This window comes from Gobio gobio (genome assembly GCF_949357685.1).
Source record: "Gobio gobio genome assembly, chromosome: 24".
Lineage (NCBI taxonomy): Eukaryota > Metazoa > Chordata > Actinopteri > Cypriniformes > Gobionidae > Gobio > Gobio gobio.
Genome location: NC_137120.1, coordinates 4,133,734 through 4,160,302, shown reverse-complemented (window position 1 = coordinate 4,160,302; position 26,569 = coordinate 4,133,734). Strand labels below are relative to the sequence as shown.

At 35.9% G+C, this 26,569-nt stretch overlaps 1 protein-coding gene across 2 annotated transcripts in view; it reads right to left on the bottom strand.

The window, feature by feature from the left end:
* Nucleotides 1-26,569, bottom strand: part of kdm4b (lysine (K)-specific demethylase 4B) — a 69,401-nt gene that overhangs the window by 25,877 nt on the left and 16,955 nt on the right. For both annotated transcript variants that reach the window (XM_079807000.1, XM_079807001.1), the window contains exons 7-14: nt 23,365-23,468; nt 17,694-17,831; nt 10,852-11,048; nt 7,037-7,278; nt 5,182-5,363; nt 4,973-5,096; nt 1,911-2,089; nt 364-562 (exon numbers count right to left, since the gene is read on the bottom strand). In XM_079807000.1, coding sequence (XP_079663126.1) covers nt 364-562; nt 1,911-2,089; nt 4,973-5,096; nt 5,182-5,363; nt 7,037-7,278; nt 10,852-11,048; nt 17,694-17,831; nt 23,365-23,468 — 1,365 coding nt within the window. The remainder of the gene's footprint in view (nt 1-363; nt 563-1,910; nt 2,090-4,972; nt 5,097-5,181; nt 5,364-7,036; nt 7,279-10,851; nt 11,049-17,693; nt 17,832-23,364; nt 23,469-26,569) is intronic.

Here is a 26,569-nt window from a genome sequence, read left to right as displayed (position 1 = left end):
AATAATACTTATTATTATTATTAATAATATTTGATTAATAATTTTTTTGATATATTATTAACATTACATCATTTTTTTTTATTTTTTTTATTAATAAATAAACAATAATTAAAAATAGAAATTATTATATTAATCTGCTCAGCATCACTTTTTGAAAACTAGCAAGGAAAATTCTCTCCCTCTCTTTATATTTAACAACAAACAAAGGACAGCACAATACCCAAAAACATAGATAAATAGTCAAGTCCGGTCTGATACACATGTGAACAGCAGTGAGACCTGGAGTCAAAGGCGTTCATCGAGCACAGTGAGCGTGTGTGAACCGGATATCGCTCTCGGGCTGTTTGGCGGTGCTGAACTCACTTGCGTGGACCTGTAGGCCGCAGCTGCCGCAGGACAGCAGGACGCTGGTGCCGTCGTCCCCGATGTGGGAGTTCGCCGGCAGGGGTTCGGTGTTCTCGGCGCCGGCGCTGAAGCACATCTCTGGAACCAGCGGACGGGTGCGGCAGCCGACCCGGGACACCAGCCCGGACGAGTCGGAGATGTGGAAGTCCTTAACCGGCTAAACACACACACACACACACACACACAGGAGAGAGGTGAGCATGTTAACCCTCTGGGGGTCTTCATTTATGGGTCACACTCAGGGCCTTCGGGTCAAAAATGACCCGGAGGGCGGGATTAAGATAAAAAAGATTTGAGTAAAATCTATGAAATATATTTTTGTTCAATAATATTTTTTCTTTTCTTTTTTGGTGTTTTGAGATCATTTTATGATTAATAATTAATATTTATGCAATAATTATGACCCATTTTTTCCCATTGAATATTAAAAAAAAATATATATATATATATATTTTTTTATTTTTTTTATTTTTTTTATTAAAGCTGTATTTCATTTTAGAGTCAAGCCTAGGCCTCATGAAAGCAATTCTTTAAATGAGATCGGTGCCATCCGGTGGACACATTGAGCATTTTTATCACACAATAGCACATTTTTACCACCATAGTGGATCTTGCGTTTTATAAATAAAAAAAACAAACATTACTTGATCGGATTGGTCCGAAACTTGATGACTTTATTGGTACTTGGTATATGAACACCCCCAAAAAATTGGGGACAGGATTTGAAAAATCTAAGTGGTCGTAAAAAAAATAGTCACACTCAGGACCTTCGGGTCAAAAATGCCCCCCAAAGGAAATGAATGGAAAATTTGTTTTTTTGTGCAAACAATCTACAAATCAGCCAAGATGCAGAAAAAAAGGACTCAACAGTGAAGGGGTGACTCTCTAAAACATCAAGAGTGCAAAACAGACAAAAAAACACACACACACACGCACACACAAATTAACGCGTGCCATTCCAAAAGCTAATTGTGTTTTGTGTGTGTGTGTGTGTGTGTGTGAGTTTTTTTGTCTGTTTTGCACTCTTGATGTTTTAGAGATTCACCCCTTCACTGTTGAGTCCTTTTTTTCTGCATCCTGGCTGATTTGTAGATTGTGTGCACAAAAAAACTCTGTATTTTCATATTTTTGCCAATTTCTCATTCATTTCCTATGGGGGTCATTTTTGACCCGAAGACCCTGAGTGTGACTATTTTTTCAAATCCTGTCCCCAATTTTTTGGTGTGTTCATATACCAAGTACCAATAAAGTTACCAAGTTTCGGACCATTCCGATGCAGCTAAGATGTAAAAAAAAAAAGAAAAAAAAAAAAAAAAAAAAAAAAAAAACGGGTCAGAAATGACCGAAGACCCCCAGCGGGTTAAAGACGACCTATTCGACCTATCAGCTCCTCTCTTCCCAGTCTGCTGTGTTTAGTTCCTGTGCTCTGATTGGTCGGCTGGACCAGTGTGTTGTGATTGGTCAAGTGCTTCTGAAGTCTCAGTGTTTAGTGATGCATCCGTTACCTGCGTGTACGGACAGAACAGCGAGCACACGGCGCAGTGTGGCTCAATGGTCGCCATGGCTGCGTTGAACTGCTTCTCCGCCAGGAAGTTTGGCAAGCAGTTCTGCAGCAGGTTCTGCCACAGGGCCTTCTTGCTCTCCGGTACCGCGGCTCCGCCTGCTGGAAGCCCAGAGGACAGCTCTACAGAGAGAACACACACACACACACACACACACACACACGTGAGGTTCACTGCCTTTCACACACTTCAGAAGAGCTGCACAGAAATAACTAGATCTTCTTTACTAGACAGACAGACAGACAGACAGACAGACAGACAGACAGACAGACAGACATAGATAAGAGAGACAGACAGATGTCTAGACATGAAAAACGTCTAGACAGTCAGACAGACGTCTAGACAGACAGACAGACAGACATAGATAAGAGAGACAGACAGATGTCTAGACATGAAAAACGTCTAGACAGTCAGACAGACGTCTAGACAGACAGACAGACAGACAGACAGACAGACATAGATAAGAGAGACAGACAGATGTCTAGACATGAAAAACGTCTAGACAGTCAGACAGACGTCTAGACAGACAGACAGACAGACAGACATAGATAAGAGAGACAGACAGATGTCTAGACATGAAAAACGTCTAGACAGTCAGACAGACGTCTAGACAGACAGACAGACATAGATAAGAGAGACAGACAGATGTCTAGACATGAAAAACATCTAGACAGTCAGACAGACGTCTAGACAGACAGACAGATAGACATAGATAAGAGAGACAGACAGATGTCTAGACATGAAAAACGTCTAGACAGTCAGACAGACGTCTAGACAGACAGACAGACAGACAGACAGACATAGATAAGAGAGACAGACAGATGTCTAGACATGAAAAACGTCTAGACAGTCAGACAGACGTCTAGACAGACAGATAGACAGACAGACAGACACAGATAAGAGAGACAGACAGACAGACAGACAGACAGACACAGATAAGAGAGACAGACAGACAGACAGACAGACAGACACAGACAGATGTCTAGACAGACAGACAGACACACACAGACAGATGTCTAGATAGACAGACAGACGTCTAGACAGACAGACGTCTAGACAGACATACGTCTAGACAGACAGACATACGTCTAGACAGACACAGACAGACGTCTAGACAGACACATACAGACGTCTGACAGACAGACGTCTAAACAGATAGACAGATACACATAGATAAGACAGACAGACAGACAGACAGATAGATAGAGACAGACAGATATAGATAGATAAACAGATTGACAGACAGATAGACAAGATACACATAGATAAGACAGACAGACAGACAGACAGACAGATAGATAGATAGAGACAGACAGATATAGATAGATAAACAGATTGACAGACAGATAGACAGACATAGATAGATAGACAGATACAGACCTAGATAGATATAGATAGACAGATAGACAGACAGATACAGAGAGACAGACAGACATAGATATAGAAAGACAGATCGATCGACCGACAGTCATAGACAGATTTGTTTTATTTGCAATAATGGTGTAGAAGCCAAATAAAAATGTTAATATTCTGCCTTATTAACACTGTCAGCACAGATAGTTTAGAGGTTAATGAATGATCTCCAGAGTTAAACAGGGCTGATGTTAGTGTCCTCCTCTCTCTTTGATCAGGACTCTACAGACAGCAGGTGAAGATGTATTTTTGGAGGGTTTTGATGCCCCTCTGTCATGTATTTTGCCCCCTACAGTGACAGCAGGCGGTGCAGGTTTACAGCTGTCTGTCTGTTCATAACACCCAGCACAGACAAATCAATAACCGTCTTCCAGCCGCTCGATTTTATAAAGCGCTTATTGTTTGTGGCTGCTTTCTTTCATACTTTATTGCTTTTGCTCTTTGTGCTCGCAAGTACACACTTTCACAGCAAACAAACAAACTCTCCACCAAAGCAGAACACTCTGAAATGAAACAGCCAAATGAAATGTTCTAGAAACATTCATATTGTAAAAACTAATCTAACTTTTAAAAACTTTCTCCTCAGTGGAAAATTTACCATCAGACATTAATCCAGGATGACAATATTTCTCATATTACCCTATTTACAAAGAAACCAGCGCAACAGTTGTGCTATTCATATAAGAACAGACGTCCAAACTATTTTACCAGGATTCAATTTATGAAACTAGCACAACAAATTAGGTAATAAAACTATTCTAATGCAAATGTATGCATTAAATTAAATGATTTATGAATGGTTTCACGAACATCATTTGATTTTACGGACATTATTACCAATAAGTAAAACAAACATTTTATGATTTAATTCGATTTTATGACCAAAAGACGAGGAATTCGGGTAAATCTTTCGTAAAGGTATTATTACATAAATTACTGCATTCAATTTAACATTTTACGCAAGAGCGGTTGTATGATCAACCTTAAGAACATTATTAGACTTTTCAAAAATTATTCGAATGTCACTTTACGTACGTCATTACAAACTTCAAAACTTAATTTTAAACATGAGCAAAACAAGAAAATCTTTAGTAAATTTCGATTTTACGAAGAGGAATGAAACTAATTTAGGTACGTATTTAAAACGTAAAGGTTTACGCAAGAACGCTTGTACGATCAACCTTAAGAACATCATTAGACTTTTTGTGTTATTTTGAACAATTTTACGAACAATTTAAAAAATATAATTAGACTTTACGTCCGTCGTCTATAAAAGAGGAGCAAAACGAATGCGGGTAAATCTTTCGTAACAGTTCACGCAAGAGCGGTTGTACGAACAACGTTAACAACATTATTATACTTTTTGTATATTATTTCAAACGTCATTTTTGAAATGCGCATGCAAGAATGGCTTCATAAATTAACGTACGTAATTTTAAAGAAATCATTCCCAAATCTTTCTTAAACATATTCTTACGTAAAATGTCGAATTTAATGTGACGTATGAAATGAGGACCAAAATATCAATAAATATTTTTTCATACTGCGTATTGTGCGTTTTGCTCTCGCGCTGATGATGTCATGGTACCCACCCTCATCGCTGGAGGCTTCCTGTTTGACGATGGAGTGAGGCGAGCGCATGGGCGGCTTGCTGATTGGATGCCTTCGGCTCTTCTTCACCTCAACTTTCTTCTTCAGCTTCGTGAAGGGACTCGGCTGAGAACAATAAAATACACATTTGACAATAATTAACCTCCATGTTTGCGTCTGTAGGCCAGAATTAATCGTAGAAGTCGCTCACCTGCAGGCCGGACAGAGGAGCGGCCCCGTTACTCTGGTTCTGCACCTCGTTGACCGACGCGAACTGCTCAAACGCTTGCTGGAAGGAGATCTCGTCGGGATGCTTCAGCTTCTTCTTTTTCCTCTTCTTCTTCTCTCCGTTTTCTGGCGGAGGATCCGGCAAATCTGTTTTTCCATCTTCGCCTGGTGAATGAATGGGAAGAAAATACCATCAGTGGACTCAGGGCAGTTGCTAGGGTGCTACTATGTGGTTGCTAAGGTGTTCCAAGTTCCTTCAAATGCATTGCTAAGTGGGTGCTAGAGTTTACTAGGTGGTGGCTATGTTGTTGATCTGGTTGGTAGTTAGGGCATTGTTATGTGGTTGATAAGGTGTTCTAGATGGTTGCTAGGGTGTTTTGAGAGGTTGCCAGTATATTATGTGGTTACAAGGGCTTTCTGAGTGGTTGCTAGAGAATTGCTATATACTGTTGCTAAGGTATTCTGGGTGGTTGCTAGGGTGATTAAGTGGATGCCAGGAGTTTGCTATATACAGTTGCTAAGGTATTTTGGGTGGTTGCTAGGGTGATTGAGTGGTTGCCAGGAGTTTACTATACAGTTGCTAAGGTATTCTGGGTGGTTGCTAGGGTGATTGAGTGGTTGCCAGGAGTTTTCTATATACAGTTGCTAAGGTATTCTGGGTGGTTGCTGGGGTGATTAAGTTGTCGCCAGGACATTGTTATGTGGTTACTAGGGCTTTCTGAGTGGTTGCCAGAGAATTGCTATATACTGTTGCTAAAGTATTCTGGGGGGTTGCTAGGGTGATTGGGTGGTTGCCAGCAGTTTGCTATATACAGTTGCAAAGGTGTTCTGGGTGGTTGCTGGGGTGATTAAGTTGTCGCCAGGAGTTTGCTATACACAGAAGCTAAGGTATTTTGGGTGGTTGCTAGGGTGATTGAGTGGTTGCCAGGAGTTTGCGATATACAGTTGCTAAGATATTTTGGGTGGTTACTAGGGTGATTGAGTGGTTGCCAGGAGTTTGCTATATACAGTTGCTAAGGTATTCTGGGTGGTTACTAGGGTGATTGAGTGGTTGCCAGGAGTTTGCTATATACAGTTGCTAAGGTAATCTGGGTGGTTGCCAGGACATTGTTATGCAGTTACTAGGCCTTTCTTAGTGGTTGCCAGGGGATTTGCCATATGGTTGCTAAGGTGTTTGGGGTGGTTGCTAGGGTGTTTTGAGTGGCTGCATTTCTGTGCGGTTACTAGGGCTTTCTGAGTGGTTGCCAGGGATTTTCTATATTGTTTCTAAGGTGTTCGAAATGGTTGCCATGACATTGTTATGCGGTTACTAGGGCTGGTTGCCAGGGGTTTGCTACATACAGTGGCTAAGGTATTCGGTGTTGGTTGCTAGGGTGATTGAGTGGTTGCAAGGACATTGCTATATAGTTGCTAAGTTGTTCTGTGTGGTTACTAGGGCTTTCTTAGTTGTTGCCAGGGGTTTGCTGTACGGTTGCTAAGGTTTTTGGGGTGGTTGCCAGGATGTTGCTAGGTGCATTCCAAGTCGATTGAACTGTATTTTTTCTGCACATTTTGTCATTCATCATGATCTGATAATTATAGGTTTCACTCTGTATTTGTGATGTTATTGTAAGGCCGTGTAGAAGATGTTTCCCTTTCAGAAACTGCCTTTTCCAAACGCATCAGGGGCTTTCATCAAACTCACGGCACTCTTCAGGGATTGATTTCCCGTAAAAACGTTAGAATCCCTCACATTAAGATGCAAATGTGTCTTTTAGCATTAGTATTCATCGGCTGCGTGGGATTTAAGCTTTGAAGAGCGCTTTAATAAAAGATGTTAAAGGTTGATTCTCTGTCACCTGCTCCCCGGAGTGCCGCCTCCGCCTCCGCCTCCGCCTGCTCCTGCTCCTCCCTCTCCAGCGCCTCCAGCGTGAGCATGGCTTCCCGCGCCATCCGCTCGTCCCGCTGCTGCCGCCGCTGCTCCTCGCGCTCCTCCACCTTAATCATATACTCGCTCATGTCCAGCTCCACGCCCTCCTCCGCCAGCACCTTCACCTCCTCCAGCTTCAGACGCCGGAACTGCTTCACCTTCGCCTGAGCCCTGTGACGAACAATCCATAACCAAAACATTTCACACTAGTAGTTGTGGATACAGTTACTATAGTTAACTAAAAACAAAATAGTTTTTTTTTCCAGCTACATTAAATAAAATACACAAAAATGTAAACATATTTTATTTCAGTTTGATGTACTAAAATAAACTAAAAACTTAATAGACATGGTAAAAATAAAAAAATGCCAAAACCATTTAAAAAAAATTATAATAAAAGCTACTTTTTTTTTTAACCAAAATTAAAATCAAACAATAAATAGTGTAGCATCTAAATATATCTATAACATTCTCTAAATTATACTAAAATAACACTGGATAGTATTTAGGTAGTTTTATTTATTGATTCAAACAGTAAAAGTCAATTCACGGCTATGATAAATTTCCGCCGAGACGTCGTTAAAATGAAAATGCATTTGCGTACTTTTTCCCACAGTGAAAAGCAGCTTTACTATTTTCGCAGAGACATGTCGTTAAAACAAAATCTATTTCCGAAAAAAAAAAAAATAAATTCCCAGCGAAATAAGGTTACTACAACAGCTTTACTATTACTATAATTAATCATAAATGTCGGTATAACGTGACATTCCTACATCCTGCTATCGCATGAAACAATGCATTTGCGCACTTTTTTGGTCAGCATCGGTACGATTTTTAATTCAAAACAAAAGTTTTCCACTAGTTTTTACGTATTAAGATTGGGGCAGTAAGAGTCAATTCAAGGCTGTCAATTCAATGTTCGCAGAGAAATGTTGTTAAAACGAAAATCCATGCATTTGCGCACATTTTCGGTCAGCGAAAAGACATTCAGCATCAGTGCGATTTTTATATCCAAACAAAGATTTCCACTAGTCGTTAGGAAGTAAGATATTTTTAAGTTTCGAACAGTTAAGGTCAATTCGCTGCTATGACAAATGTTCGCAGAGAAATGTTGTTAAAACGAAAATCCGTTTGCGAAAAAAAAAAAAAAAAAGCTTTTTTTCCAGCTAAATAAAAGCATTTTTATTATAACAGCTCTACTATTACTATATCTAACCATAAATGCCGTTATAACGTGACATTCCTACACCATGCTATCAAATGAAAATGCATTTGCACACTTTTTCAGTCAGCGGAAAACAATTACACATCAGTACGATTTTTATATCCAAACAAAAGATTTCCACTAGTCATTAGTAAGATATTTTTAAGTTTCTAACAGTTAAGGTCAACTCGCTGCTATGACAAATGTTCGCAGAGATGTCGTTAGTACGATTTTTATTTCAAAGCAAAAGGTTTCCACTAGTTTTTACTTGGTAAGATTGGAAGAGTAAAAGTCAATTCACGGCTACGACAAATGTTCGCAGAGAAATGTTGTTAAAACGAAAATCCATTCGTGAAAAAAAAAGAAAAAAGCTTTTTTTCCAGCTCAATAAAAGCATTTTTATTATAACAGCTCTACTATTACTATATCTAACCATAAGTGGCGCTATAACGTGACAGTCCTACAGTATTCCAGCCTGTTAGGGCTGTATAGGCTGCAGTTTCATTCCTCACCATTGGGGGGCGATCTATTGGTGCTTGGGGTAAAAGTTAATGTTAATTGATCAGTAGAGGAAGAAAGTATGGCTACCTCTCAGGTAGAATGCCAACATGCTGGCTGTTGTTTGCAAAAGTCCTTGTTGGGAAACGTTTGTTTTCATGCTCAACGGTAAGTAACTTTTATTCTCTGTTTATTGCTGAAGAAATGTATGTTGAACTATAAGGTTGTTCATGGATTGCTTTTTCATTGAGTGTCATTGTCATCAGACAGGCAACTCTGGACATCATAGTAACAGATAAGACATTCTCTGACTCTTTAACTCTTGCACCTTGCCTTACCCAATAGGGAAAGCGCTATAGTCTGAGCAATAATGTTGCTGGAATGTATAATCTCTGAGATGCGCATGTCATGTTGCGCATTTAGTTTCTTTTTGCTGCTGTTTGTTTGGGGTGCAGATTTAATGGGGTTTCTTTGAGATGAATTTGGGTTGGGGTTCATATAAAAACAAGGAAAGAGTTTGTGGCTGCCTTATTTACTACTAAGTGGTTTAAAATATGTGAAATGTTTATAACCCTCCCTAAAATCAGATCTATAACCAGCGTTTGTTCAAGGTAGTACGTGCAGTTAATGCATTTGCGCACTTTTTGGCAAGCGGAAAATATAAATCTCAGCATCAGTATGGTTTTTAATTTCAAAACAAAAGTTTTCTATTTGTTAGGTAGTAAGAGTTTTTATTTATTAAGACTGGAAGAGTAAAAGTCAATTCACGACTATGACAAATTTTCGCAGAATATGAGGGAAAAAATTGTGAAAACAAAAAAAAGCTTTTCCCCCATTGATATAAAAGCATTTTTATTACACCAGCTCTACTATTTCTATATCTAACCATAAATGTCGTTATAACGTGACATTCCTACATCGTTATCCCGCGAAACAATGCATTTGCGCACTTTTGGTCAGCGAAAAAATTCTCAGCATCAGTACGATTTTTTATATCCAAACTAAAGATTTCCAGTAGTCGTTAGCAAGATATTTTTAAAGTTTCTAACAGTTAAGGTCAATTCGCTGCTATGACAAATTTTCGCAGAGACGTCGTTAGTAAGATTTTTATTACAAAACAAAAGATTTCCACTAGTTTTTTTCTTATTAAGATTGGAACTGTAAAAGTCAATTCACTGCTATGACAAATGTTCGCAGAGAAATGTTAAAACAAAAATCCATTTGCGAAAAAAAGTTTTTTTTCCAGCAAAATAAAAGCATTTTTACTACAACAGCTCTACTATTACTATATCTAACAATAAATGTTGTTATAACGTGACATTCCTACATCATGCTATCGCACAAAACAATGCATTTGCGCACTTTTCGGTCAGCGAAAAATATCTCCGCATCAGTACTATTTTTATATCCAAACAAAAGATTTCCACTAGTTTTTTTCTTATTAAAATTGGAACTGTAAAAGTCAATTCACGGCTATGACAAATTTTCGCAGAGAAATGTCGTTAAAACAAATCCATTTGCGAAAAAAAAAATTTTTTTCAGCTAAATAAAAGCATTTTTATTATAACAGCTCTACTATTACTATATCTAACCATAAATGTTGTTATAACGTGACATTCCTACATCATGCCATCGCACGAAATAATGCATTTGCGCACTTTTCCGGTCAGCGAAAAATATCTCAGCATCAGTACGATTTTTAAATCCAAATAAAAGATTTCCAGTAGTCATTAGTAAGTAACATATTTTTAAGTTTCGAACAGTTAAGGTCAATTCGCTGCTATGACAAATGTTCACAGAGACGTTAAAACCCTGCGTGAAAATGTTTTGTTAAAACCAAATCCATTTGCGTATTTTTTCCCCAGCGAAAAAAAGCTGAACTACAGTGACACACCATGAAAACATAATGAATCTATGAACACAACACTTTTTTTCACTTAAGCTTTTTAAAGACGAAACTGAAAACTCGCTGTTTTTTGACTCGTAATGTTCCATTGCATGAAAAGTGTCGGTTTGTTTTGGAAATGTGGGGCATGTGGCACCTGCGCAGGAGCTTCTCTCTGAACGTGACTCTGTTTTTCCTCCAGTGCTCCAGCTCGGGGCTGGAGAGGCTCGTGGGCTTCAGGTGGTCCAGGACCGTGACATCTTTCCCCTGTTTCCACAGATTGTAGCGCTTGGGCTGGAGTTGGCGCACAAACACGTCCATGGAGATCTTCACCATGTCCTTACGGCACGAGCACTGCAGAGAAGACACAACTCTAAATAAACCACATCAACTAGTGTGAAACAGACAGTCCTGATTGGATGTGAGGTGACACAATCGCAGCCAATCAGAACAGGGTAGTTCACAGCTATGAGGACTGACCAATGAGATTCCACAGTGGGCGGGGCTACTAGGCACAACAACGAATATTTAAATTTGCGAATAAATAAATAGTTCTGATGTTGTGAACAATTTAACAAATTTTCAAAACTGGAGGAGAGAAATAAAATCAATTAAACTTAAATTAAATAAAAAACAAACGTATATTAATTCATATATTTAAATTAAATAAACAAAATAATGAATAATATTAAGTATTCTAAATAAATAAATATAATATAATAAAATTGTAAAAAATTATAACTTATTTCTATAATGAAAAATAGAAAACAAAAATATTAATATAATTAAATTAAATAAATGAATGATGAATAAAATAAAGTACTCTAACTAAATAAAATATAATGTATAATTGTAAAAAATTATAATAACTTGTTTCTATAATGAAAATAGAAAACAATATATTAATAAATATAATATAATTAAATTAAAAAAATGAATGATGAATAATATAAACTACTCTAACTAAATAAAATATAATGTATAATAATTGTAAAAAATTATAATAACTTGTTTCTATAATGAAAAATAGAAAACAAAATATATTAATATAATTAAATTAAATAAATGAATGAATGATGAATAATATAAAGTACTCTAAATAAATAAAATACAACAATATATAATAATTGTAAAAAATTATAATAACTTGTTTCTATAATGAAAAATAGAAAACAAAATATTAATTAATATAATTAAATTAAATAAATGAATGATGAATAATATAAAGTACTCAAAATAAATAAATATAAAATAATATATAATTGTAAAAAATTATAATAACTTGTTTCTATAATGAAAAATAGAAAACAAAATATATTAATTAATATAATTAAATTAAATAAATGAATGATGAATAATATAAAGTACTCAAAATAAATAAATATAATGTATAATAATTGTAAAAAATTATAATAACTTGTTTCTATAATGAAAAATAGAAAATAAAATATATTAATATAATTAAATTAAATAAATGAATGATGAATAATATAAAGTACTCAAAATAAATAAATATAAAATAATATATAATAATTATATTATTATATTACATTTATATAATTTAAAAAATAAATTAAATTATTAAATATAATTGAATATTTTTTTTTTTAAATGCTAATATATATATATAACGAAAAAATATAAAAATGAAAGAGAAATCTAATACATATGCAAATTACCAAAAAAAAAAGTCTGTAAACCACACAATTTTGGGGGCCAAAAAGATTGTAGAATCCTGCTAAACATACATGAATTAATGTGTAAAATCCAGTTGCTAAGAACAGATTTAAAGTAAAGTTGTAGTGGAATACTCTGATAATAATAATAACAACAACAACTACTTACATTATTCTATGCAAATGACCTAAAAAAGTCCTCAACTACAAAATATTGGGGTTCAAAAAGATGAAATCGTACAGTTACACGCATAAGATCAGAATCAAAGTGACGGCGTCGCGTCAGAGATGATTGCAGTGAAATTGAAGGCAATGGAGACGAGACGTGATGATCAGATGAAGCGCGCAGACGTGCGATTATTAAATCATCAGCAGGGGGAAAAACTGGCTTTTAATCGCAGAGTTTGTGCGGCGTGGACTGAAGTGAAAAACACACAAATCAACATCTCTCAATCAACACCGAGAGAGACAGAGAGAGAGACGGATGAGAATAAAAGTCATTTCCTGCGCGCTGCGTTTGTGTGTATTACATCTGCCGTTATTTCCAGAGCTGCGCTGGAGCTGCTGTTCAATTACCAGAAACATTCTGCAGCTGAAGAGAAGACAGCCGCACGCAAACACTGCTAACCCTGAGTGTGTGTGTGTGTGTGTAATAACGGCAACAAGCGCTGTTCTTCACTCCCAAATGTCAACGGCTCGCAGCGTAACTCCAGGGCTTGGCATATTATACTCAGAAACGCAATTGCAGCCCGACTGGAAGGATCTGAGTCCACCTGGAAAACAAGCCACGCTGAAGAACCAGCTAACACTGGAAAAACTGATGATACGAACATTCATCAGCAGAGTAACAAATACACACACACACCGATCAGGCATAACATTATGACCAGGTGAATAACACGGATGATCTCTGTTAGTGGGTGGGATATAATAGGCAGCAAGTGAACATTTTGTCCTCAGAGTTGATGTGTTAGAAGCAGGAAAAATGGGCAAGAGTAATGATTTGAGGGAGTTTGACAAGGGCCAGGGGCCTCATTTATAAAACTTTGCGTAGGATTTGCGTCAGAAGTGGCGTACGGATGAATCATAGGACGTGCGTACGCACAGAAATATTCGGATTTATAAAACGGTGCGCACGCACATCCTACGCAGTTTTCCCTTAATAAATCACAATCAATTCTAAAAGTAGCACAGCTTTTGCGGCTTCATGTCACGCCCATAGTTGCCCATAAATAGTCCGTGAAACGCCCACAAGTTAATATTCATTGATTGCGAAATCATTGCAAACACAGAGAGGAAATAAAAAAAACGTAACTTCACTCAATGTGAAGTAGAAGTTATCGTTGGCGAGGTGGAAAAGAGGAGAAAATGTTGTTTGGAGGGCACACTGTGGGCATTACTAAAGCCAAAAAGGCTCTTGAGTGGCAAAAGGTTGCAGACGCTGTAAATGCTGTAGCCTCACAACCTCAGACCGTGGACGAAATAAAAAAGAAATGGTCGGACATCAAAGTCGAGACAAAAAAAACGTCTAGCGCTCCATCGCCAGAGTGTGTCCTCGTTTGCCAGCAAGTCTTCTTGTCTGAAGATGCGTTCACTCCGAATCCTTCCATTTGCCACATCTTCTAAGAGCGCAAGATCAGCGTTTGCGTCATTACGCATTGTGATGGGGCATTTTATTTCCATCCATTTAATTGCATCTGACAAGCTACAGATGTCGGTTATAATCTACGTGGAAATGGGAAATAGTTCAGTGCAAATGTAATGTCTTGCTGCTTTCTGAATGGTTGAGACATACGTCATACGTTATTTTATCAAAAATAAAACAAACTAAAGGCATATGCATGAATAGCCTACCATGATTCCGTAGCTGATGAAGACTATCTATCTCCATCTATCTGTCTGTCTGTCTGTCTGTCTGTCTGTCTGTCTGTCTGTCTGTCTGTCTGTCTGTCTGTCTATCTATCTATCTATCTATCTATCTAATTGCATCTATATCTGCTCCGCCAGACGGACACATTGACGAGAATATCAGTTTTGTACATTATTTCGTTCTATTTACCATATTATTTATGAGGATGAATTGCATAACATGCCAATATTATTTCAGAACATATTTCACAAATGTGTTAATTTGCATTTCTGTTGTAATTTTCGTTTGTTTTACACTGCAGATCGATCAAGCGGGTGTTCGTGTAGGCTGTTAATTGTAAGACTTGCTTTGTGAAGTCTTCAAGTTATTTATGAGAGGCAGTATAGCCATTTCTTTTACACAACAGTCTACAGTTTCACACACTTTCACGTGTTTTTTCATCTGCCGACGGTGTCGCCATTTCTCATTTCACCCGTTTTTGTGCGTACGCCTGGGTCAGAGCTTGCGTGAAGGACCGCACATTTTCCCGTCAAGTTTGCTCTTTATAAATAACAATTATTGCGTAGAGAGCGGCGTACGCCTTCTTTTGTGCGTACGCGACGTTTATAAATGAGGCCCCAGATTGTGACGGCTAGACGAATGGGTCAGAGCATCTCCAAAGCTTCATGACGAACGCTAACCTGCTGTAATATTGTGTGTTTTAAGCATAGACTGTAAAAAAATATGGACGTAGGATTCTGAAGAGCAGTTTTGAAGTGTAAAGTCGGGTCGAGCTGGCCATCGCCATCTTGGCAGCGCGTCATCAGTCTCTATCAAAAGTGGTGAACCGGCCACACAAAGCACAAATGCTTCAGGAATGGTTTGAGGAGCACAACAACGAGTTTGAGTCCAAATTCTCCAGATCTCAATCCAATCGAGCATCCCAACACAATATTAGTTAGGTCATAATGTTCTGCCTGATCGGTGTATATACACACACACACCAAAAACAACCCATTTCAGATTATAACAATGAAAATATGAAACGAAAAATGAACGATAAAGACAATGTTACAGAGTAAAATGAGAGAAATTATGCAAATAAGGGAAGAAAAAGAAAACATTTATATTCACACGAGTCTCTGGGATCAATGTCTTTTATTGTTTTATTCCTCACTGCTAAATGAATAAATGGAAACGGAGAAAACAATCAGCCGGCCCTGAGGAGAGCGGAGCGATGATGCGCCTCATATCGGAGATGAAACATGTTAATAACTCACTCTCACGAGAGCCGTTCGGACGTGATGCAGGTGTGTTATTACGAGCATCTCCGTTCGTTCGGCGGCTTCTCGGGATCTCAAACACACACAGACTACAGGAGATGGGCGAAATATTCACAGGACATTCACAATGAGGGACAATTAAACAACATCACAACAATCTGAATGCGCTAAAGACTAGTGTTTCAGTCTGACTTGTGTGTTTTAATAGCATCTGAGTCAATAAAGTCAATGAATATCAGTTCAGTTGTCTCTGATTCAGGGATTCATCTGCGTAAGCACTCAAATGTTAATGTATAAAAATGTATATGGTAAATATTTCCGATTTTTGACCAAATATTGATATATCGCTGCACATAAACTACAAATTAATATAAATCAGATAGTCACACCATTTTTCTTGGTTCATTTAGTGGAAAAATCAACCATTTTATGCCATTTAAGATCAAATACTTTAATATTATTGACATATATATACACTATATTGCCAAAGGTTTTGTGACGCCTGCCTTTACATGCACATGAACTTCCCATCCTTAATCCGCAGGGTTTAATATGGAGTCGGCCACCCTTTGCAGCTCTAACAGCTTCAGCTCTTCTGGGAAGGCTTTCCTCGAGGTTTAGGAGTGTGTTTATGGGGAATCTTCTAGAAGCGCATTTGTGATGTTGGACGAGAAGGCCTGGCTCTCAGTCTCTGCTCTAATTCATCCCAAAAGTGTTCAATCGGGTTGAGGCCAGTCCAGTTCCTCCACACCAAACTCGCTCCTCATGTCTTAATGGAGCGACGCTTTGTGCACTGGTCAGTCATGTTGGGACAGGAAGGGACCGTCCCCAAACTGTTCCCACAAAGTTGGGAGCATGAAATTGTCCAAAATGTCTTGGTGAAGCATTAAGAGTTCCTTTCACTGGAACTAACCCTTGAAAAACAACCTCACCCCATAATGGGATTGTCAGACAGAGAAGCGTGATTGGTCACTCAGAGAACACGTCTCACTGCTCTAGAGTCCAGTGGTGGCGCGCTTTACCCCACTGCATCCCACGCTTTGCATTGCACTTGGTGATGTAAGGCTTGGATGAGCCGCTCGGCCATGGAAACCCATTCCCTGAAGCTCTACACACTGTTCTTGAGCTCATCTGAAGGCCACAGAAGTCTGGAGGTCTGGAGCTCTTGACTCTGCAGAAAGTGGGCGACTTCTGTGACCCTCAGCATGCGTTTTCATGCCCCCAAAATGCCGTGGTCATGTAAATAAACGGCCAAAACGCATAAAAAGTAGGCGTGTGAACAGCCCCTCAGATGCATTTTTGCTGTAGTCCACCATTATCACACACAAAACATTCAGCAACATGTTAAAAGTCAGTATTTTGAGATGAATGTGCAGGTTTAACGATCTCTGACTAATGAGCTGCTCTATCAGAACTGAAATAATGACTGTGAAGACGCCGCTGCTGCTCGTGTGGTTTAATTAGCGGCCGCCGCGCGTCCCTGACCCTCGCCGAGCTCTCGTCTCTTCAGATCTCTCTAATCATCATCCATAGACTCCGTGTGCTTAACATGAGCTGGGGAATCTGTACATGCCAGACGAGATGATCTAAAACATGTCTCGTGTGTTATATATATAAGAAAAAGAAAGAACGAAAGAAAAATTTTGAACACCCATGAATACAAATTCAATGTGACATAATTGCTTATTACTTTCGACCAATAGGTGGCGCTGTCACCAAACTGATGTGGCGTGGTCAGTGTTGGCTGGCGATGACATGCACCAAATTTGGTGCCAATATGCCAAAGTCTTGCAGAGATTCGACCTTAGATGCATTTTGGCATCATGCCATCAAATTCGTAGATGCGGAAAAAAGAAAACGGTTTTGTTTATTGGCACGAAATCCATATATTTTTGCCGGCATAGTCTGAAGATGATCCGAGTCAAATTTGGTGGAAATCGGACCAAAGGCTTAGGAGGAGTTCGAAAAAGTAGGTTTCAAAAATAATTCAAGATGGTGGTGCCACAACACTTTTTGAGTATCTTCAGATAATTCTGCCGAAGATAAATACCAAGTTTTGTACGGATGAATGAAGGAACGAATGAAGAAAAATTAAACAAACAAGACTGAACTACTGAACAAACAAATGAAAGCAGTGCGAGTGAAAGAACGAACAAACAAATGCGAAATAAAGAACGTCAATTGCGCTCACCTGAGTGGCCATCTTGCCGTAGTCGATCCAGCGCAGGGTTGCGAAGTTGGTGGATTCGGCGCAGTTGAACCCGTGGTTGAATCCGGCGTGATATCCGTACGGGAACGTGATCATGAACTCGCCCTCTTCTTGAGTGATCTACGAGAAAAAGAACAGCAAAATCATTACGCGGAACACACACACACACACGTTTTCACGTTATCTGTGCGGATTTTTCCGCATAATCTCGTAATTCCACAAAATTGTATTTAATAGTTAAATATGTTAAACTGAGAATTTTACATTCTTACGGCTATTGAGTCTGTAACAATTACAGCGTTTCGCTATTGCCAAAAAAAAGCTAAAATAGTTTATACGCAAAAAAAGCAAATAAAAGAACGAAATGAACAAATTAAAGAAAAGTGATGTGAACAAAGTCAATAAATTATTGAAATTAAATTAAATGCAATTTAAATAAAATGTCAGGTATTTATAAAAAATTCCGCATTTTGTTGTGAAAAAAAGCTAAAGTAGTTTATACGCAAAATGAACGAATTAAAGAAAAGTGATGTGAACGAACAAAGTAAAATGAAAAAATTACTGTATTACTTTTACTATATGAATAATAAAAACAATTAAAAAGTCATCTAAATTAATACAATTTAAATAAAAACACTAAAATAGATAAGCAAGAAAAAAGAAAGAATGTTAAAGAAAAATAATGTGAACGAATGAACAAAAATGGAACAAACACCATTTCTTTTATGGCTTTTATTATTTTATTTAATAGAAATTCAGGTATTAACTAAATTGTATTAATTAAAAAATAATTAAAAGTAACATTTATTACTATTATTTATTTAATAAATTAATTTAAATAACTAAAAAGTCAACTAAATTAATAGAAAATGGCTTAAAATAACTAAAAAACACTGCAAAGAAGTTATTACTTTAATAACTTATCAATATATTCATATTTTAAAAAATAATAATAATAAATACAATTAAAATAAGCCAGGTATTATGGTGTCAATTGAATATAATTCTATAATTGAATTCTGCATGTGTCCTGAAGTTAATAATCCTGAACGCCTCTGAAGAGGGTAGTTTTAGTTCAGCCCTCGCGCCGCTACCCCACGTTATTAATTTCATTGAGCTCGGGTGGCAGTAATCTCGCTGAAGGACTCAGTGAACTGTACTTTGATGAAAGAGCCAATAACCGCTGAATTAAGCTGCAAACGACACTTCAGAGGGGGAACCTGACGCGGGAAAACCAGCCGAGACTGAGAAACATGTCGGCTTCCAGCGTTAATATCTGTAGCCATTAGCGGCTGATGGGAAGAGAGATTTGCTGGGAGAAATCTTCCCCCTCCCCTCTCATCCGACGCACGTTTACTCCCTCCATTCATCGTCTCCTTCAAACCTGTCGCTCTTCAGCTGCCAGCGGCCAGAGGAAAGGCAGCGAAGACATTTTCAGGCTGTACGAGCGCAATTAAGGCGGAGCCGCTGAGCATGGCGCGAGTTAGCCGGCCTTAGCTAATGAATGCTTTCATTTCCCTCCGTTTTCTTTGCGGCGGTTGAAGCTCCGGGTCGCGTCACGCCGGCGGCCATTACAGAGAAAGTTACATTCATTAACGGCATTCAGAGCGAGACGTGTGTGTGTGGTACGTCCTCAGACGAGAAATCAGGTTAACTGCACAATATATAAAATACATAAAGATAAACATCAAATATATACTCTTAAAAATGAACATTAACAATTAAAACATTTAAAGTGATTTTTTTTTAAATTATTACAAAGTTAATCAAGATAAAAACATTAATGATAAACAAATGTTAAAAATAAAAATGTAACATTTAAAATAAATAATAAAAATATTAAATTAACATTATTTACTGTAACATACCAACATAATTGCTTTTTAAAAAGGTTTTTATAAAGTTTAAAATAAGTAAAATATTAATTAAAATAACTAAACGACACTTAAAAATAAAATATTTTTAAAATGGTTTATTTTTTAAGTAAATATAAACTTTCTGTATACTTATTGGTGTCAAATAAATAAATATTTATAAATAAATAAAATGTACAATATATAAAATGCATAGTTTTAAAATGAAAAGTTAAAAAATAAATATTTAAAAGTAAAACATTTAAAGTGATTTTTAAATAATAACAAAGTTAATCAAAATAAAAACATTTAAAATAAATTAAAAAAATAATTACAAAAATAAATGCTAAATGTTAAATAAATACTTTTATAAATAAAAGTTTTAAAAAAGTAAAATATTAATTAAAATAACTAAATATAAATAAAATAAATAACCTGAAAAATATTAATATAAAGTAATAAAAATAAACTTACTGTATACTTATTGGTGTCAAAAAAACCTTTACAATATATAAAATATATAATTATAATGTATAGTTTAAAATTAAAAGTTAAATAATAATTTTATAAATAAATAATAATGTTTTTTAAACAAATGTACTTAAACATACTAACATAATTGCATTTTTTTACGTTTTATAAAGTTTAAAATAAGTAAAATATTAATTAAAATAACTAAATATAAATAACTTAAATATTAATATAACTGTATACTTGGTGTAAAATAAATAATATGTACAATATATAAAATACATAAAATAAAATGTAGTTTTAAAATTAAAAGTTAAAAAATAAATAATATTTAAAAGTAAAACATTTAAAGTAATTTTTTAATAATTACAAAGTTAATTCAAATAAAAACATTTAGAGTAATTTTAAATTGTTTTTTACATAAAACAAACGTTAACTAATAAAATAAGAGTTAAAAATAATTACTTAAACGTACTAATATAATAACTTACACTAAGTTTTCTCAAGTTTAAAATAAGTAAAATATTAAATATTAAAATAACAAGTAAAACTAAACATACATTTATTTTATATTAATAAAAATAAATATGTATTTCTATTAATTTAAAATGCATGTAAACTATACTTATTCCAATACATTTATTTGCACTTTTTAAGTTTGACATTTTTAATAGTTTTTTCCCCGAAAATATTAAATGCAACTTTACAAACAAAAAACTGCTCTGAACTGAAAAAAGTATCCCAACTATAAAATCCATTAAATGGATTACATGAAATCTTTCACAACCAACTTTGCTTCCGTAAGGCGTCCTAAAGCGAGTGTAACTGGTTATTAAACAAGAAAAAAAGTACATTTAGATTACATGTTGACTCTGTTATTGTATAATACTTCCAAAAACAAAACAAAACATGTTAATATTGCCTAAGAAACGTGAGATGTGTTGGCGTTATATATGGTATTATGTTTTGTGATGGTTTACAGGTCTTAAATGTCACCGCACTGGTGTCGCAGATGAGATTTAATATATTTTTTTTTCCTTTCTGGATTCCTGCTCACACTCTGGGTTCCTGACGATTGTTCCCTAGCAGGAGTTTTGAGCTGGAAGCTCTAATAACGTCCCCAGACACGTCGAGAGAGAGAGAGAGAGAGACAGGTTACCTGCTGAGATCAACACTTCACCCGTCTCCCTCTCGGTTTTATCTCACTCCAAATCCACCGAGTGTCACATCGACTCAAACCTGACAATAACATCCACCAGCGGAGCGGCAGGAAGGGAGAATCAGCGCTGACGACAGGAATAAAGCAGACTGCGAGAGTTGAGCGCAACGTGTAGCGCCGCTGAACTTTATCTAGCCTCATTAAAGAGATTTATTCCAGTTTTAATCTCCTGCTTGAAATCACCACGAGGGACTCGAGCCCCTGACAATGGGAATTACCCACGGAGAAGAAAAAACCAGCGCGCTGACTAATTTGCGAGGACAGAAATCAGCGGCGGAGTAAATTGAAATGTAATCCGTGGCGCGGTCGCTAGCAGGGTCCTGTGGTCGGAGTATAAAGCGTGTTTGCTACACAAATAAATGTGTGTATACACAAAAAAGTATGTGTGTGAGGGTCACAGTCCTTTAGTTTAACACCCTCGTCGTGTTTGTACGCGAAGCTTAGCGCTGTCGCCACAAAGGTGGCCTCCGGGCTGCATTAGCATTAGCATAACGCGCCTTCACACACTCGCACAACTGTGTGAAATGGCCATGTGCGCACATTCCAGGGTTTTTATCGTTAACTAAAACATCTACTAAAATTTACTAATGCTAAAAAAAAACGTATTCTAGTGTAGCTACCTAAAAGTTATCGAAAACCTTTTACGAAGTTAGGTTTTCGTTAACGCTCTGACTTTTACAAAAACGGTGAAATACACTAAGGGTGCAAGTTTGTGTAAAACCGTTGTAATGAAAATTGTCGCATTCACTTAAATTAATTAGCATTATGGCACACACTATGGACTGCATAAACATTACTGTGCGAAAGAGCAAAAAAAAGTTAACAAAAAACTTTTACGGAAAGTTAGTCAGCGATTAAAAAGAAAACATTTTACGAAAATACTGAAATACACAAGAAAAAAGTGTGTATAAGTGTGTCTAAAGTGTGTGCGTGTTGTGTGCGCAACACACCTTACATTTGCTAAAATGTGTAGCAATTTTTCGCTAGCTATGCTAATGAGAGAAGCTAATAAAATTAGCTTTATTAGCTTCTTTTACTGGCGTGCTAATGAAACACAAGCAGAAGGTTTGTGTAAATTGTTTGTAAAACTGTCATTACTGTGCGAAAATGCGAACAATTAAGAGAAAAAAATTAAAGTTAATGAAAAACCTTTACGAAGTTAGGCAAAGAGTTCACGAAAACCTTTTACAAAAACTTTTGTGTAAAACCATTCTAATGAAAGTTGTCGCATTAACTTAAATGAATTAGCATTACGGCACACACTATGGCCTGCATAAACATAACTGTGTGAAAGTGCTAAAAAAAATTGCGTAGCTACCTAAAAGTTAGCGAAAAACCTTTTACGAAACGTTAGTCAGCAATTAAAAAAAACATTTATGAAAACTGGAATACAAGAAAAAGTCTAAAGTGTGCATGTGTTGTTAGCGGGGTTGATATGTGTATATATATCCTCATCCCGCAGCTTTTACAGACTTAAGTCAATATAAACGGCACTGTTGGGTTGCTATGGAAGCGCTAGGTCCCATCAGAGTATATACCTAAAACATTGATTTTGATTTAATTTTTATAAATTGTTATGGTCGTTAATGCGTATTATTGTTTACTTATAATTAATTAAACCTATTATTCATTTATTATTACACTTTTTAAATATATTTTTAACATTTGTATTACTATGCAAATTATCACATTTATATGAAATGTAATCTTTATAATCTAAAAATAATAATATAAGTACTATTTTATTTTTAATTTAATAATAGGTATATATATATATATATATATATATATATATATATATATATTATTAAATAAAAAATAAAATAGTACTTATATTATTATAAGTAAAAAATATTACATTATAATATAATTATATAAAATATGAATCATAACTGTCATATAAAACACATTATTAATAAATAATTGTTGTTTTAATATATTTTTTTATTTATTATTTATTTATTATTTTAATGCATTTATAACTTACTATAAAATGATTAGATAATTATCACATTAATTAACATTTGCATAGATAAAATCTTCGTCCGTTTATTCCAACTACATGATGAATGTGTGTGACAGGAAGTGATGTCATCCAGGAATAACTCACCCTGTCGAAGGGGATGCTGTACTTCTTCAGGATGGATGGAGAAATGAGGGTCATCTTGTGACGGAGAAACGCGTCGCAGCCCTGAGAACTTCCTGGGAAGAAACCTGCAAACAGGAAAACACCACAAGCATCATCATCTGCATAACAATAACACATTATAAATACATTAATTAACAACAAAAACAAATGTATATATTAGATCGTTATACATAAATGTATTATTATGAATAAATGTCCGAGGCTCCAGCACTGAACTCGTCCTCTGTGGAGACGCGAGTGATGATGATGATGATTACGAGTGTTACGTATAATTGGCGTTTGCAGGTTATCGGTAAAAGCTCTGCGTGCGTCAGTCAGGACCGGTCCGGCTCTGAAAGCCTTTAATTATTATAATCATCTCCCTCATTCCTGCCCACAGACTACAATATAGGTTATTACGACATGGCCAGAACGCCTGACACACACACACACACACACACACACACACACACACGTCCTCTGACGGATCACATGGGGCTTCAGCTTAAACATGTCGTTCATTTAGAGGAGCCTGGCCTGTTTGCCTCGGGTTTCCGCTCTATTGTTTCCAAGATCTCCATAAAACAATGAGGCTTGGCATCTGTGTGTCCATCCATTCTCCTTTAGTAAGAGAAAGAGAGAGTGTGTGTGTGTGTGTGTGTGTGTGTGTGTGTGTGTGTGTGTGTGTGTGTGTGTGTGTGTGTGTGTGTGTGTGTGTGTGTGTGTGTGTGTGTGTGTGTGTGTGTGTGTGTGTGTGTGTGTGTGTGTGTGTGTGTGTGTGTGTGTGTGTGCTAATAAAAAAGAAAAATAATAATTAAATACATGTAATATATTAAAAATAAATATAAATAAAAAGAATAATTATATCCATAATAAACTGATAAAACGGCATGTGCAAAAGATAAATAAATGAAATTAAATGGTTATAAAAAATATATAATATTTCATATAAATAATAAAATTAGACACATATACTATATTCAAAATAAATATACATAAATACAATTAATAATATTTTTAAATCATATTGGGTTAACATCTTTAATGAACGGATGAAACATGTTCAAAAATAAATACAAGAATAACATTTAAATTGTATAAAAACATTATAAGAATATATATATATATATAACTAAATTGAGCAAATATTGATTAAAAAAATAAAAATAATACTCTTGGGATTAATATCTATAATGAATGGATGAAAAAAAAACTATAAAAATATTTTTTTATAAAAATGTATTTTACAATATTTCATATAAATATTTATATATATATTTTAATATAAATAATAATAGAAATTCTATCTTATATAAAAAAGTATTAATTTTATTAATTTTATGTGATAATAACAACAACTATTTGTTAATATTGTCTTTTATATAACAGTTATGATTCATATTTTATATAATTATATTATAATATATCTTATATATTGTTTTCTTATTATTAAATTAAAAATAAAATACTTATTATAAATTTTAGATTATAAAGATTACATTTAATATAAATTGAATGTGATAATTTGCGTAATATGTTACAAATATATAATTTTTTTTATAATAAATGAATAATAGATAATGAATTATAAATAAACAATAATAAGACGCATTAACGACCATAATTTATATATATATATAAAAATAACACACACACACACACATATTGCTTTATTTTATTTTTTATTTCATATATTTTATTAATATATGTTTTTATGTATTTATAATTAATTATGCAAATGATCACGTATTAACATGACAAACTACTTATTGATTATTAGTATATATGATATATATTTAAATATCATTTTGGGTTCATATCTATAATGGTTGTAATTAAAACAAAAACAAAAAAACAATTGAAATACATTTATATAAAAATATATATTACAATATTTAATATAAATCCTTATAATACTTATTCTTCTGTGCTGCAGAACTTTCACAGGCAAAAAATTCGACAATCTTGCTAGTTTACGAGACTTTTCTCCGGCTAGCACGCTTCTGTCGCGCACAATTGATTTCCTCCTGTTATTCGTACACCAGAAAGAGAAACAAGGTACAGCACATGAAGAGAAGAAGCCTCACATTTTCACAACAACATTAAACGTCTTCCGCAGCCGAAGAGGGGATCGTCCATCTGAGACGCGTCTTTTCCCGAGCACCGCAGACGAACGCTGCTAGTCACCGCGACTGATCATATATCGTCAGACATTTTGTCATTTGTTAAGACCATTAGAAGTGCACGAAAACAGCTCGGATTGACTCCCGGAGGTGTGGAAAAGCTGATCGTGAGGTATGATTTCGCCGGCACACATCATTAATTTATCGTAAAGAGCCGGGACTGGCTTTGTTTTGTCCTTTAAGGCAGATTTAACAGATGTAAAGGACGCTCTGATGGTAAAAACGAGGCGACTGACGCGATGGAGTGTGAATTCATGTGCTTTTATGCGAGGATGTGAAGTACAGGAGTTTTGCATAAACCATTAGTGGGTGTCACGCCTTGCATAAGGGAAAGGTTCATCACACGAGAAGCCAGAATGTGTGCGTGTTTCTTCGACTCTCCTCAGGATCGATGCAGACCAAAAGAGGGCCAAGAAAAGACGAGTCTTGATGGCGTCAAAACTCTCAATACGCCGATAAAAACCCAGCGCTCGTACTCGTGTCAAGCACACAACTGCGCTATTTGTGGGGTGTTTGTTTAAGTGGGACAGGACCGGTGTTATATAGGTTATGGTACTTCCTCGCGCTGTAGCGTTTTGAAGTACAACAGCACACAGATGCTCTCACAGCCTCAGATCTCAGACAGGCACAAACACATCTTCACATCTCATAATCCAAACAACCAGAGGGAGACGTGAGGGCTTTCCTAGACAGCGCGTCAAAATTTCGGGAGGGTGCAAAGAGGATTTTTCTGTCAGCGCCAGCTCGCACCTCATTCAGGATTATAACGATGTTTCTACAGGATTTGGGGCCGGAAAAACCCCACGGAACAGCCTTTTTCCTGTTCTAGGGATGAAATAGCTCACCCAAAATTGACAACACTGTCAATGCCCTCAAGGTTCCTACATGAACTATTCATATTTTATGCTACTGTACCTTTAAGATTTCTATATGTAAATGAGCTTAAACTGCAGCTATTCCCGATTCTCTGTCAATATATGGAAAGCAGCTTGAACATTTAGTGA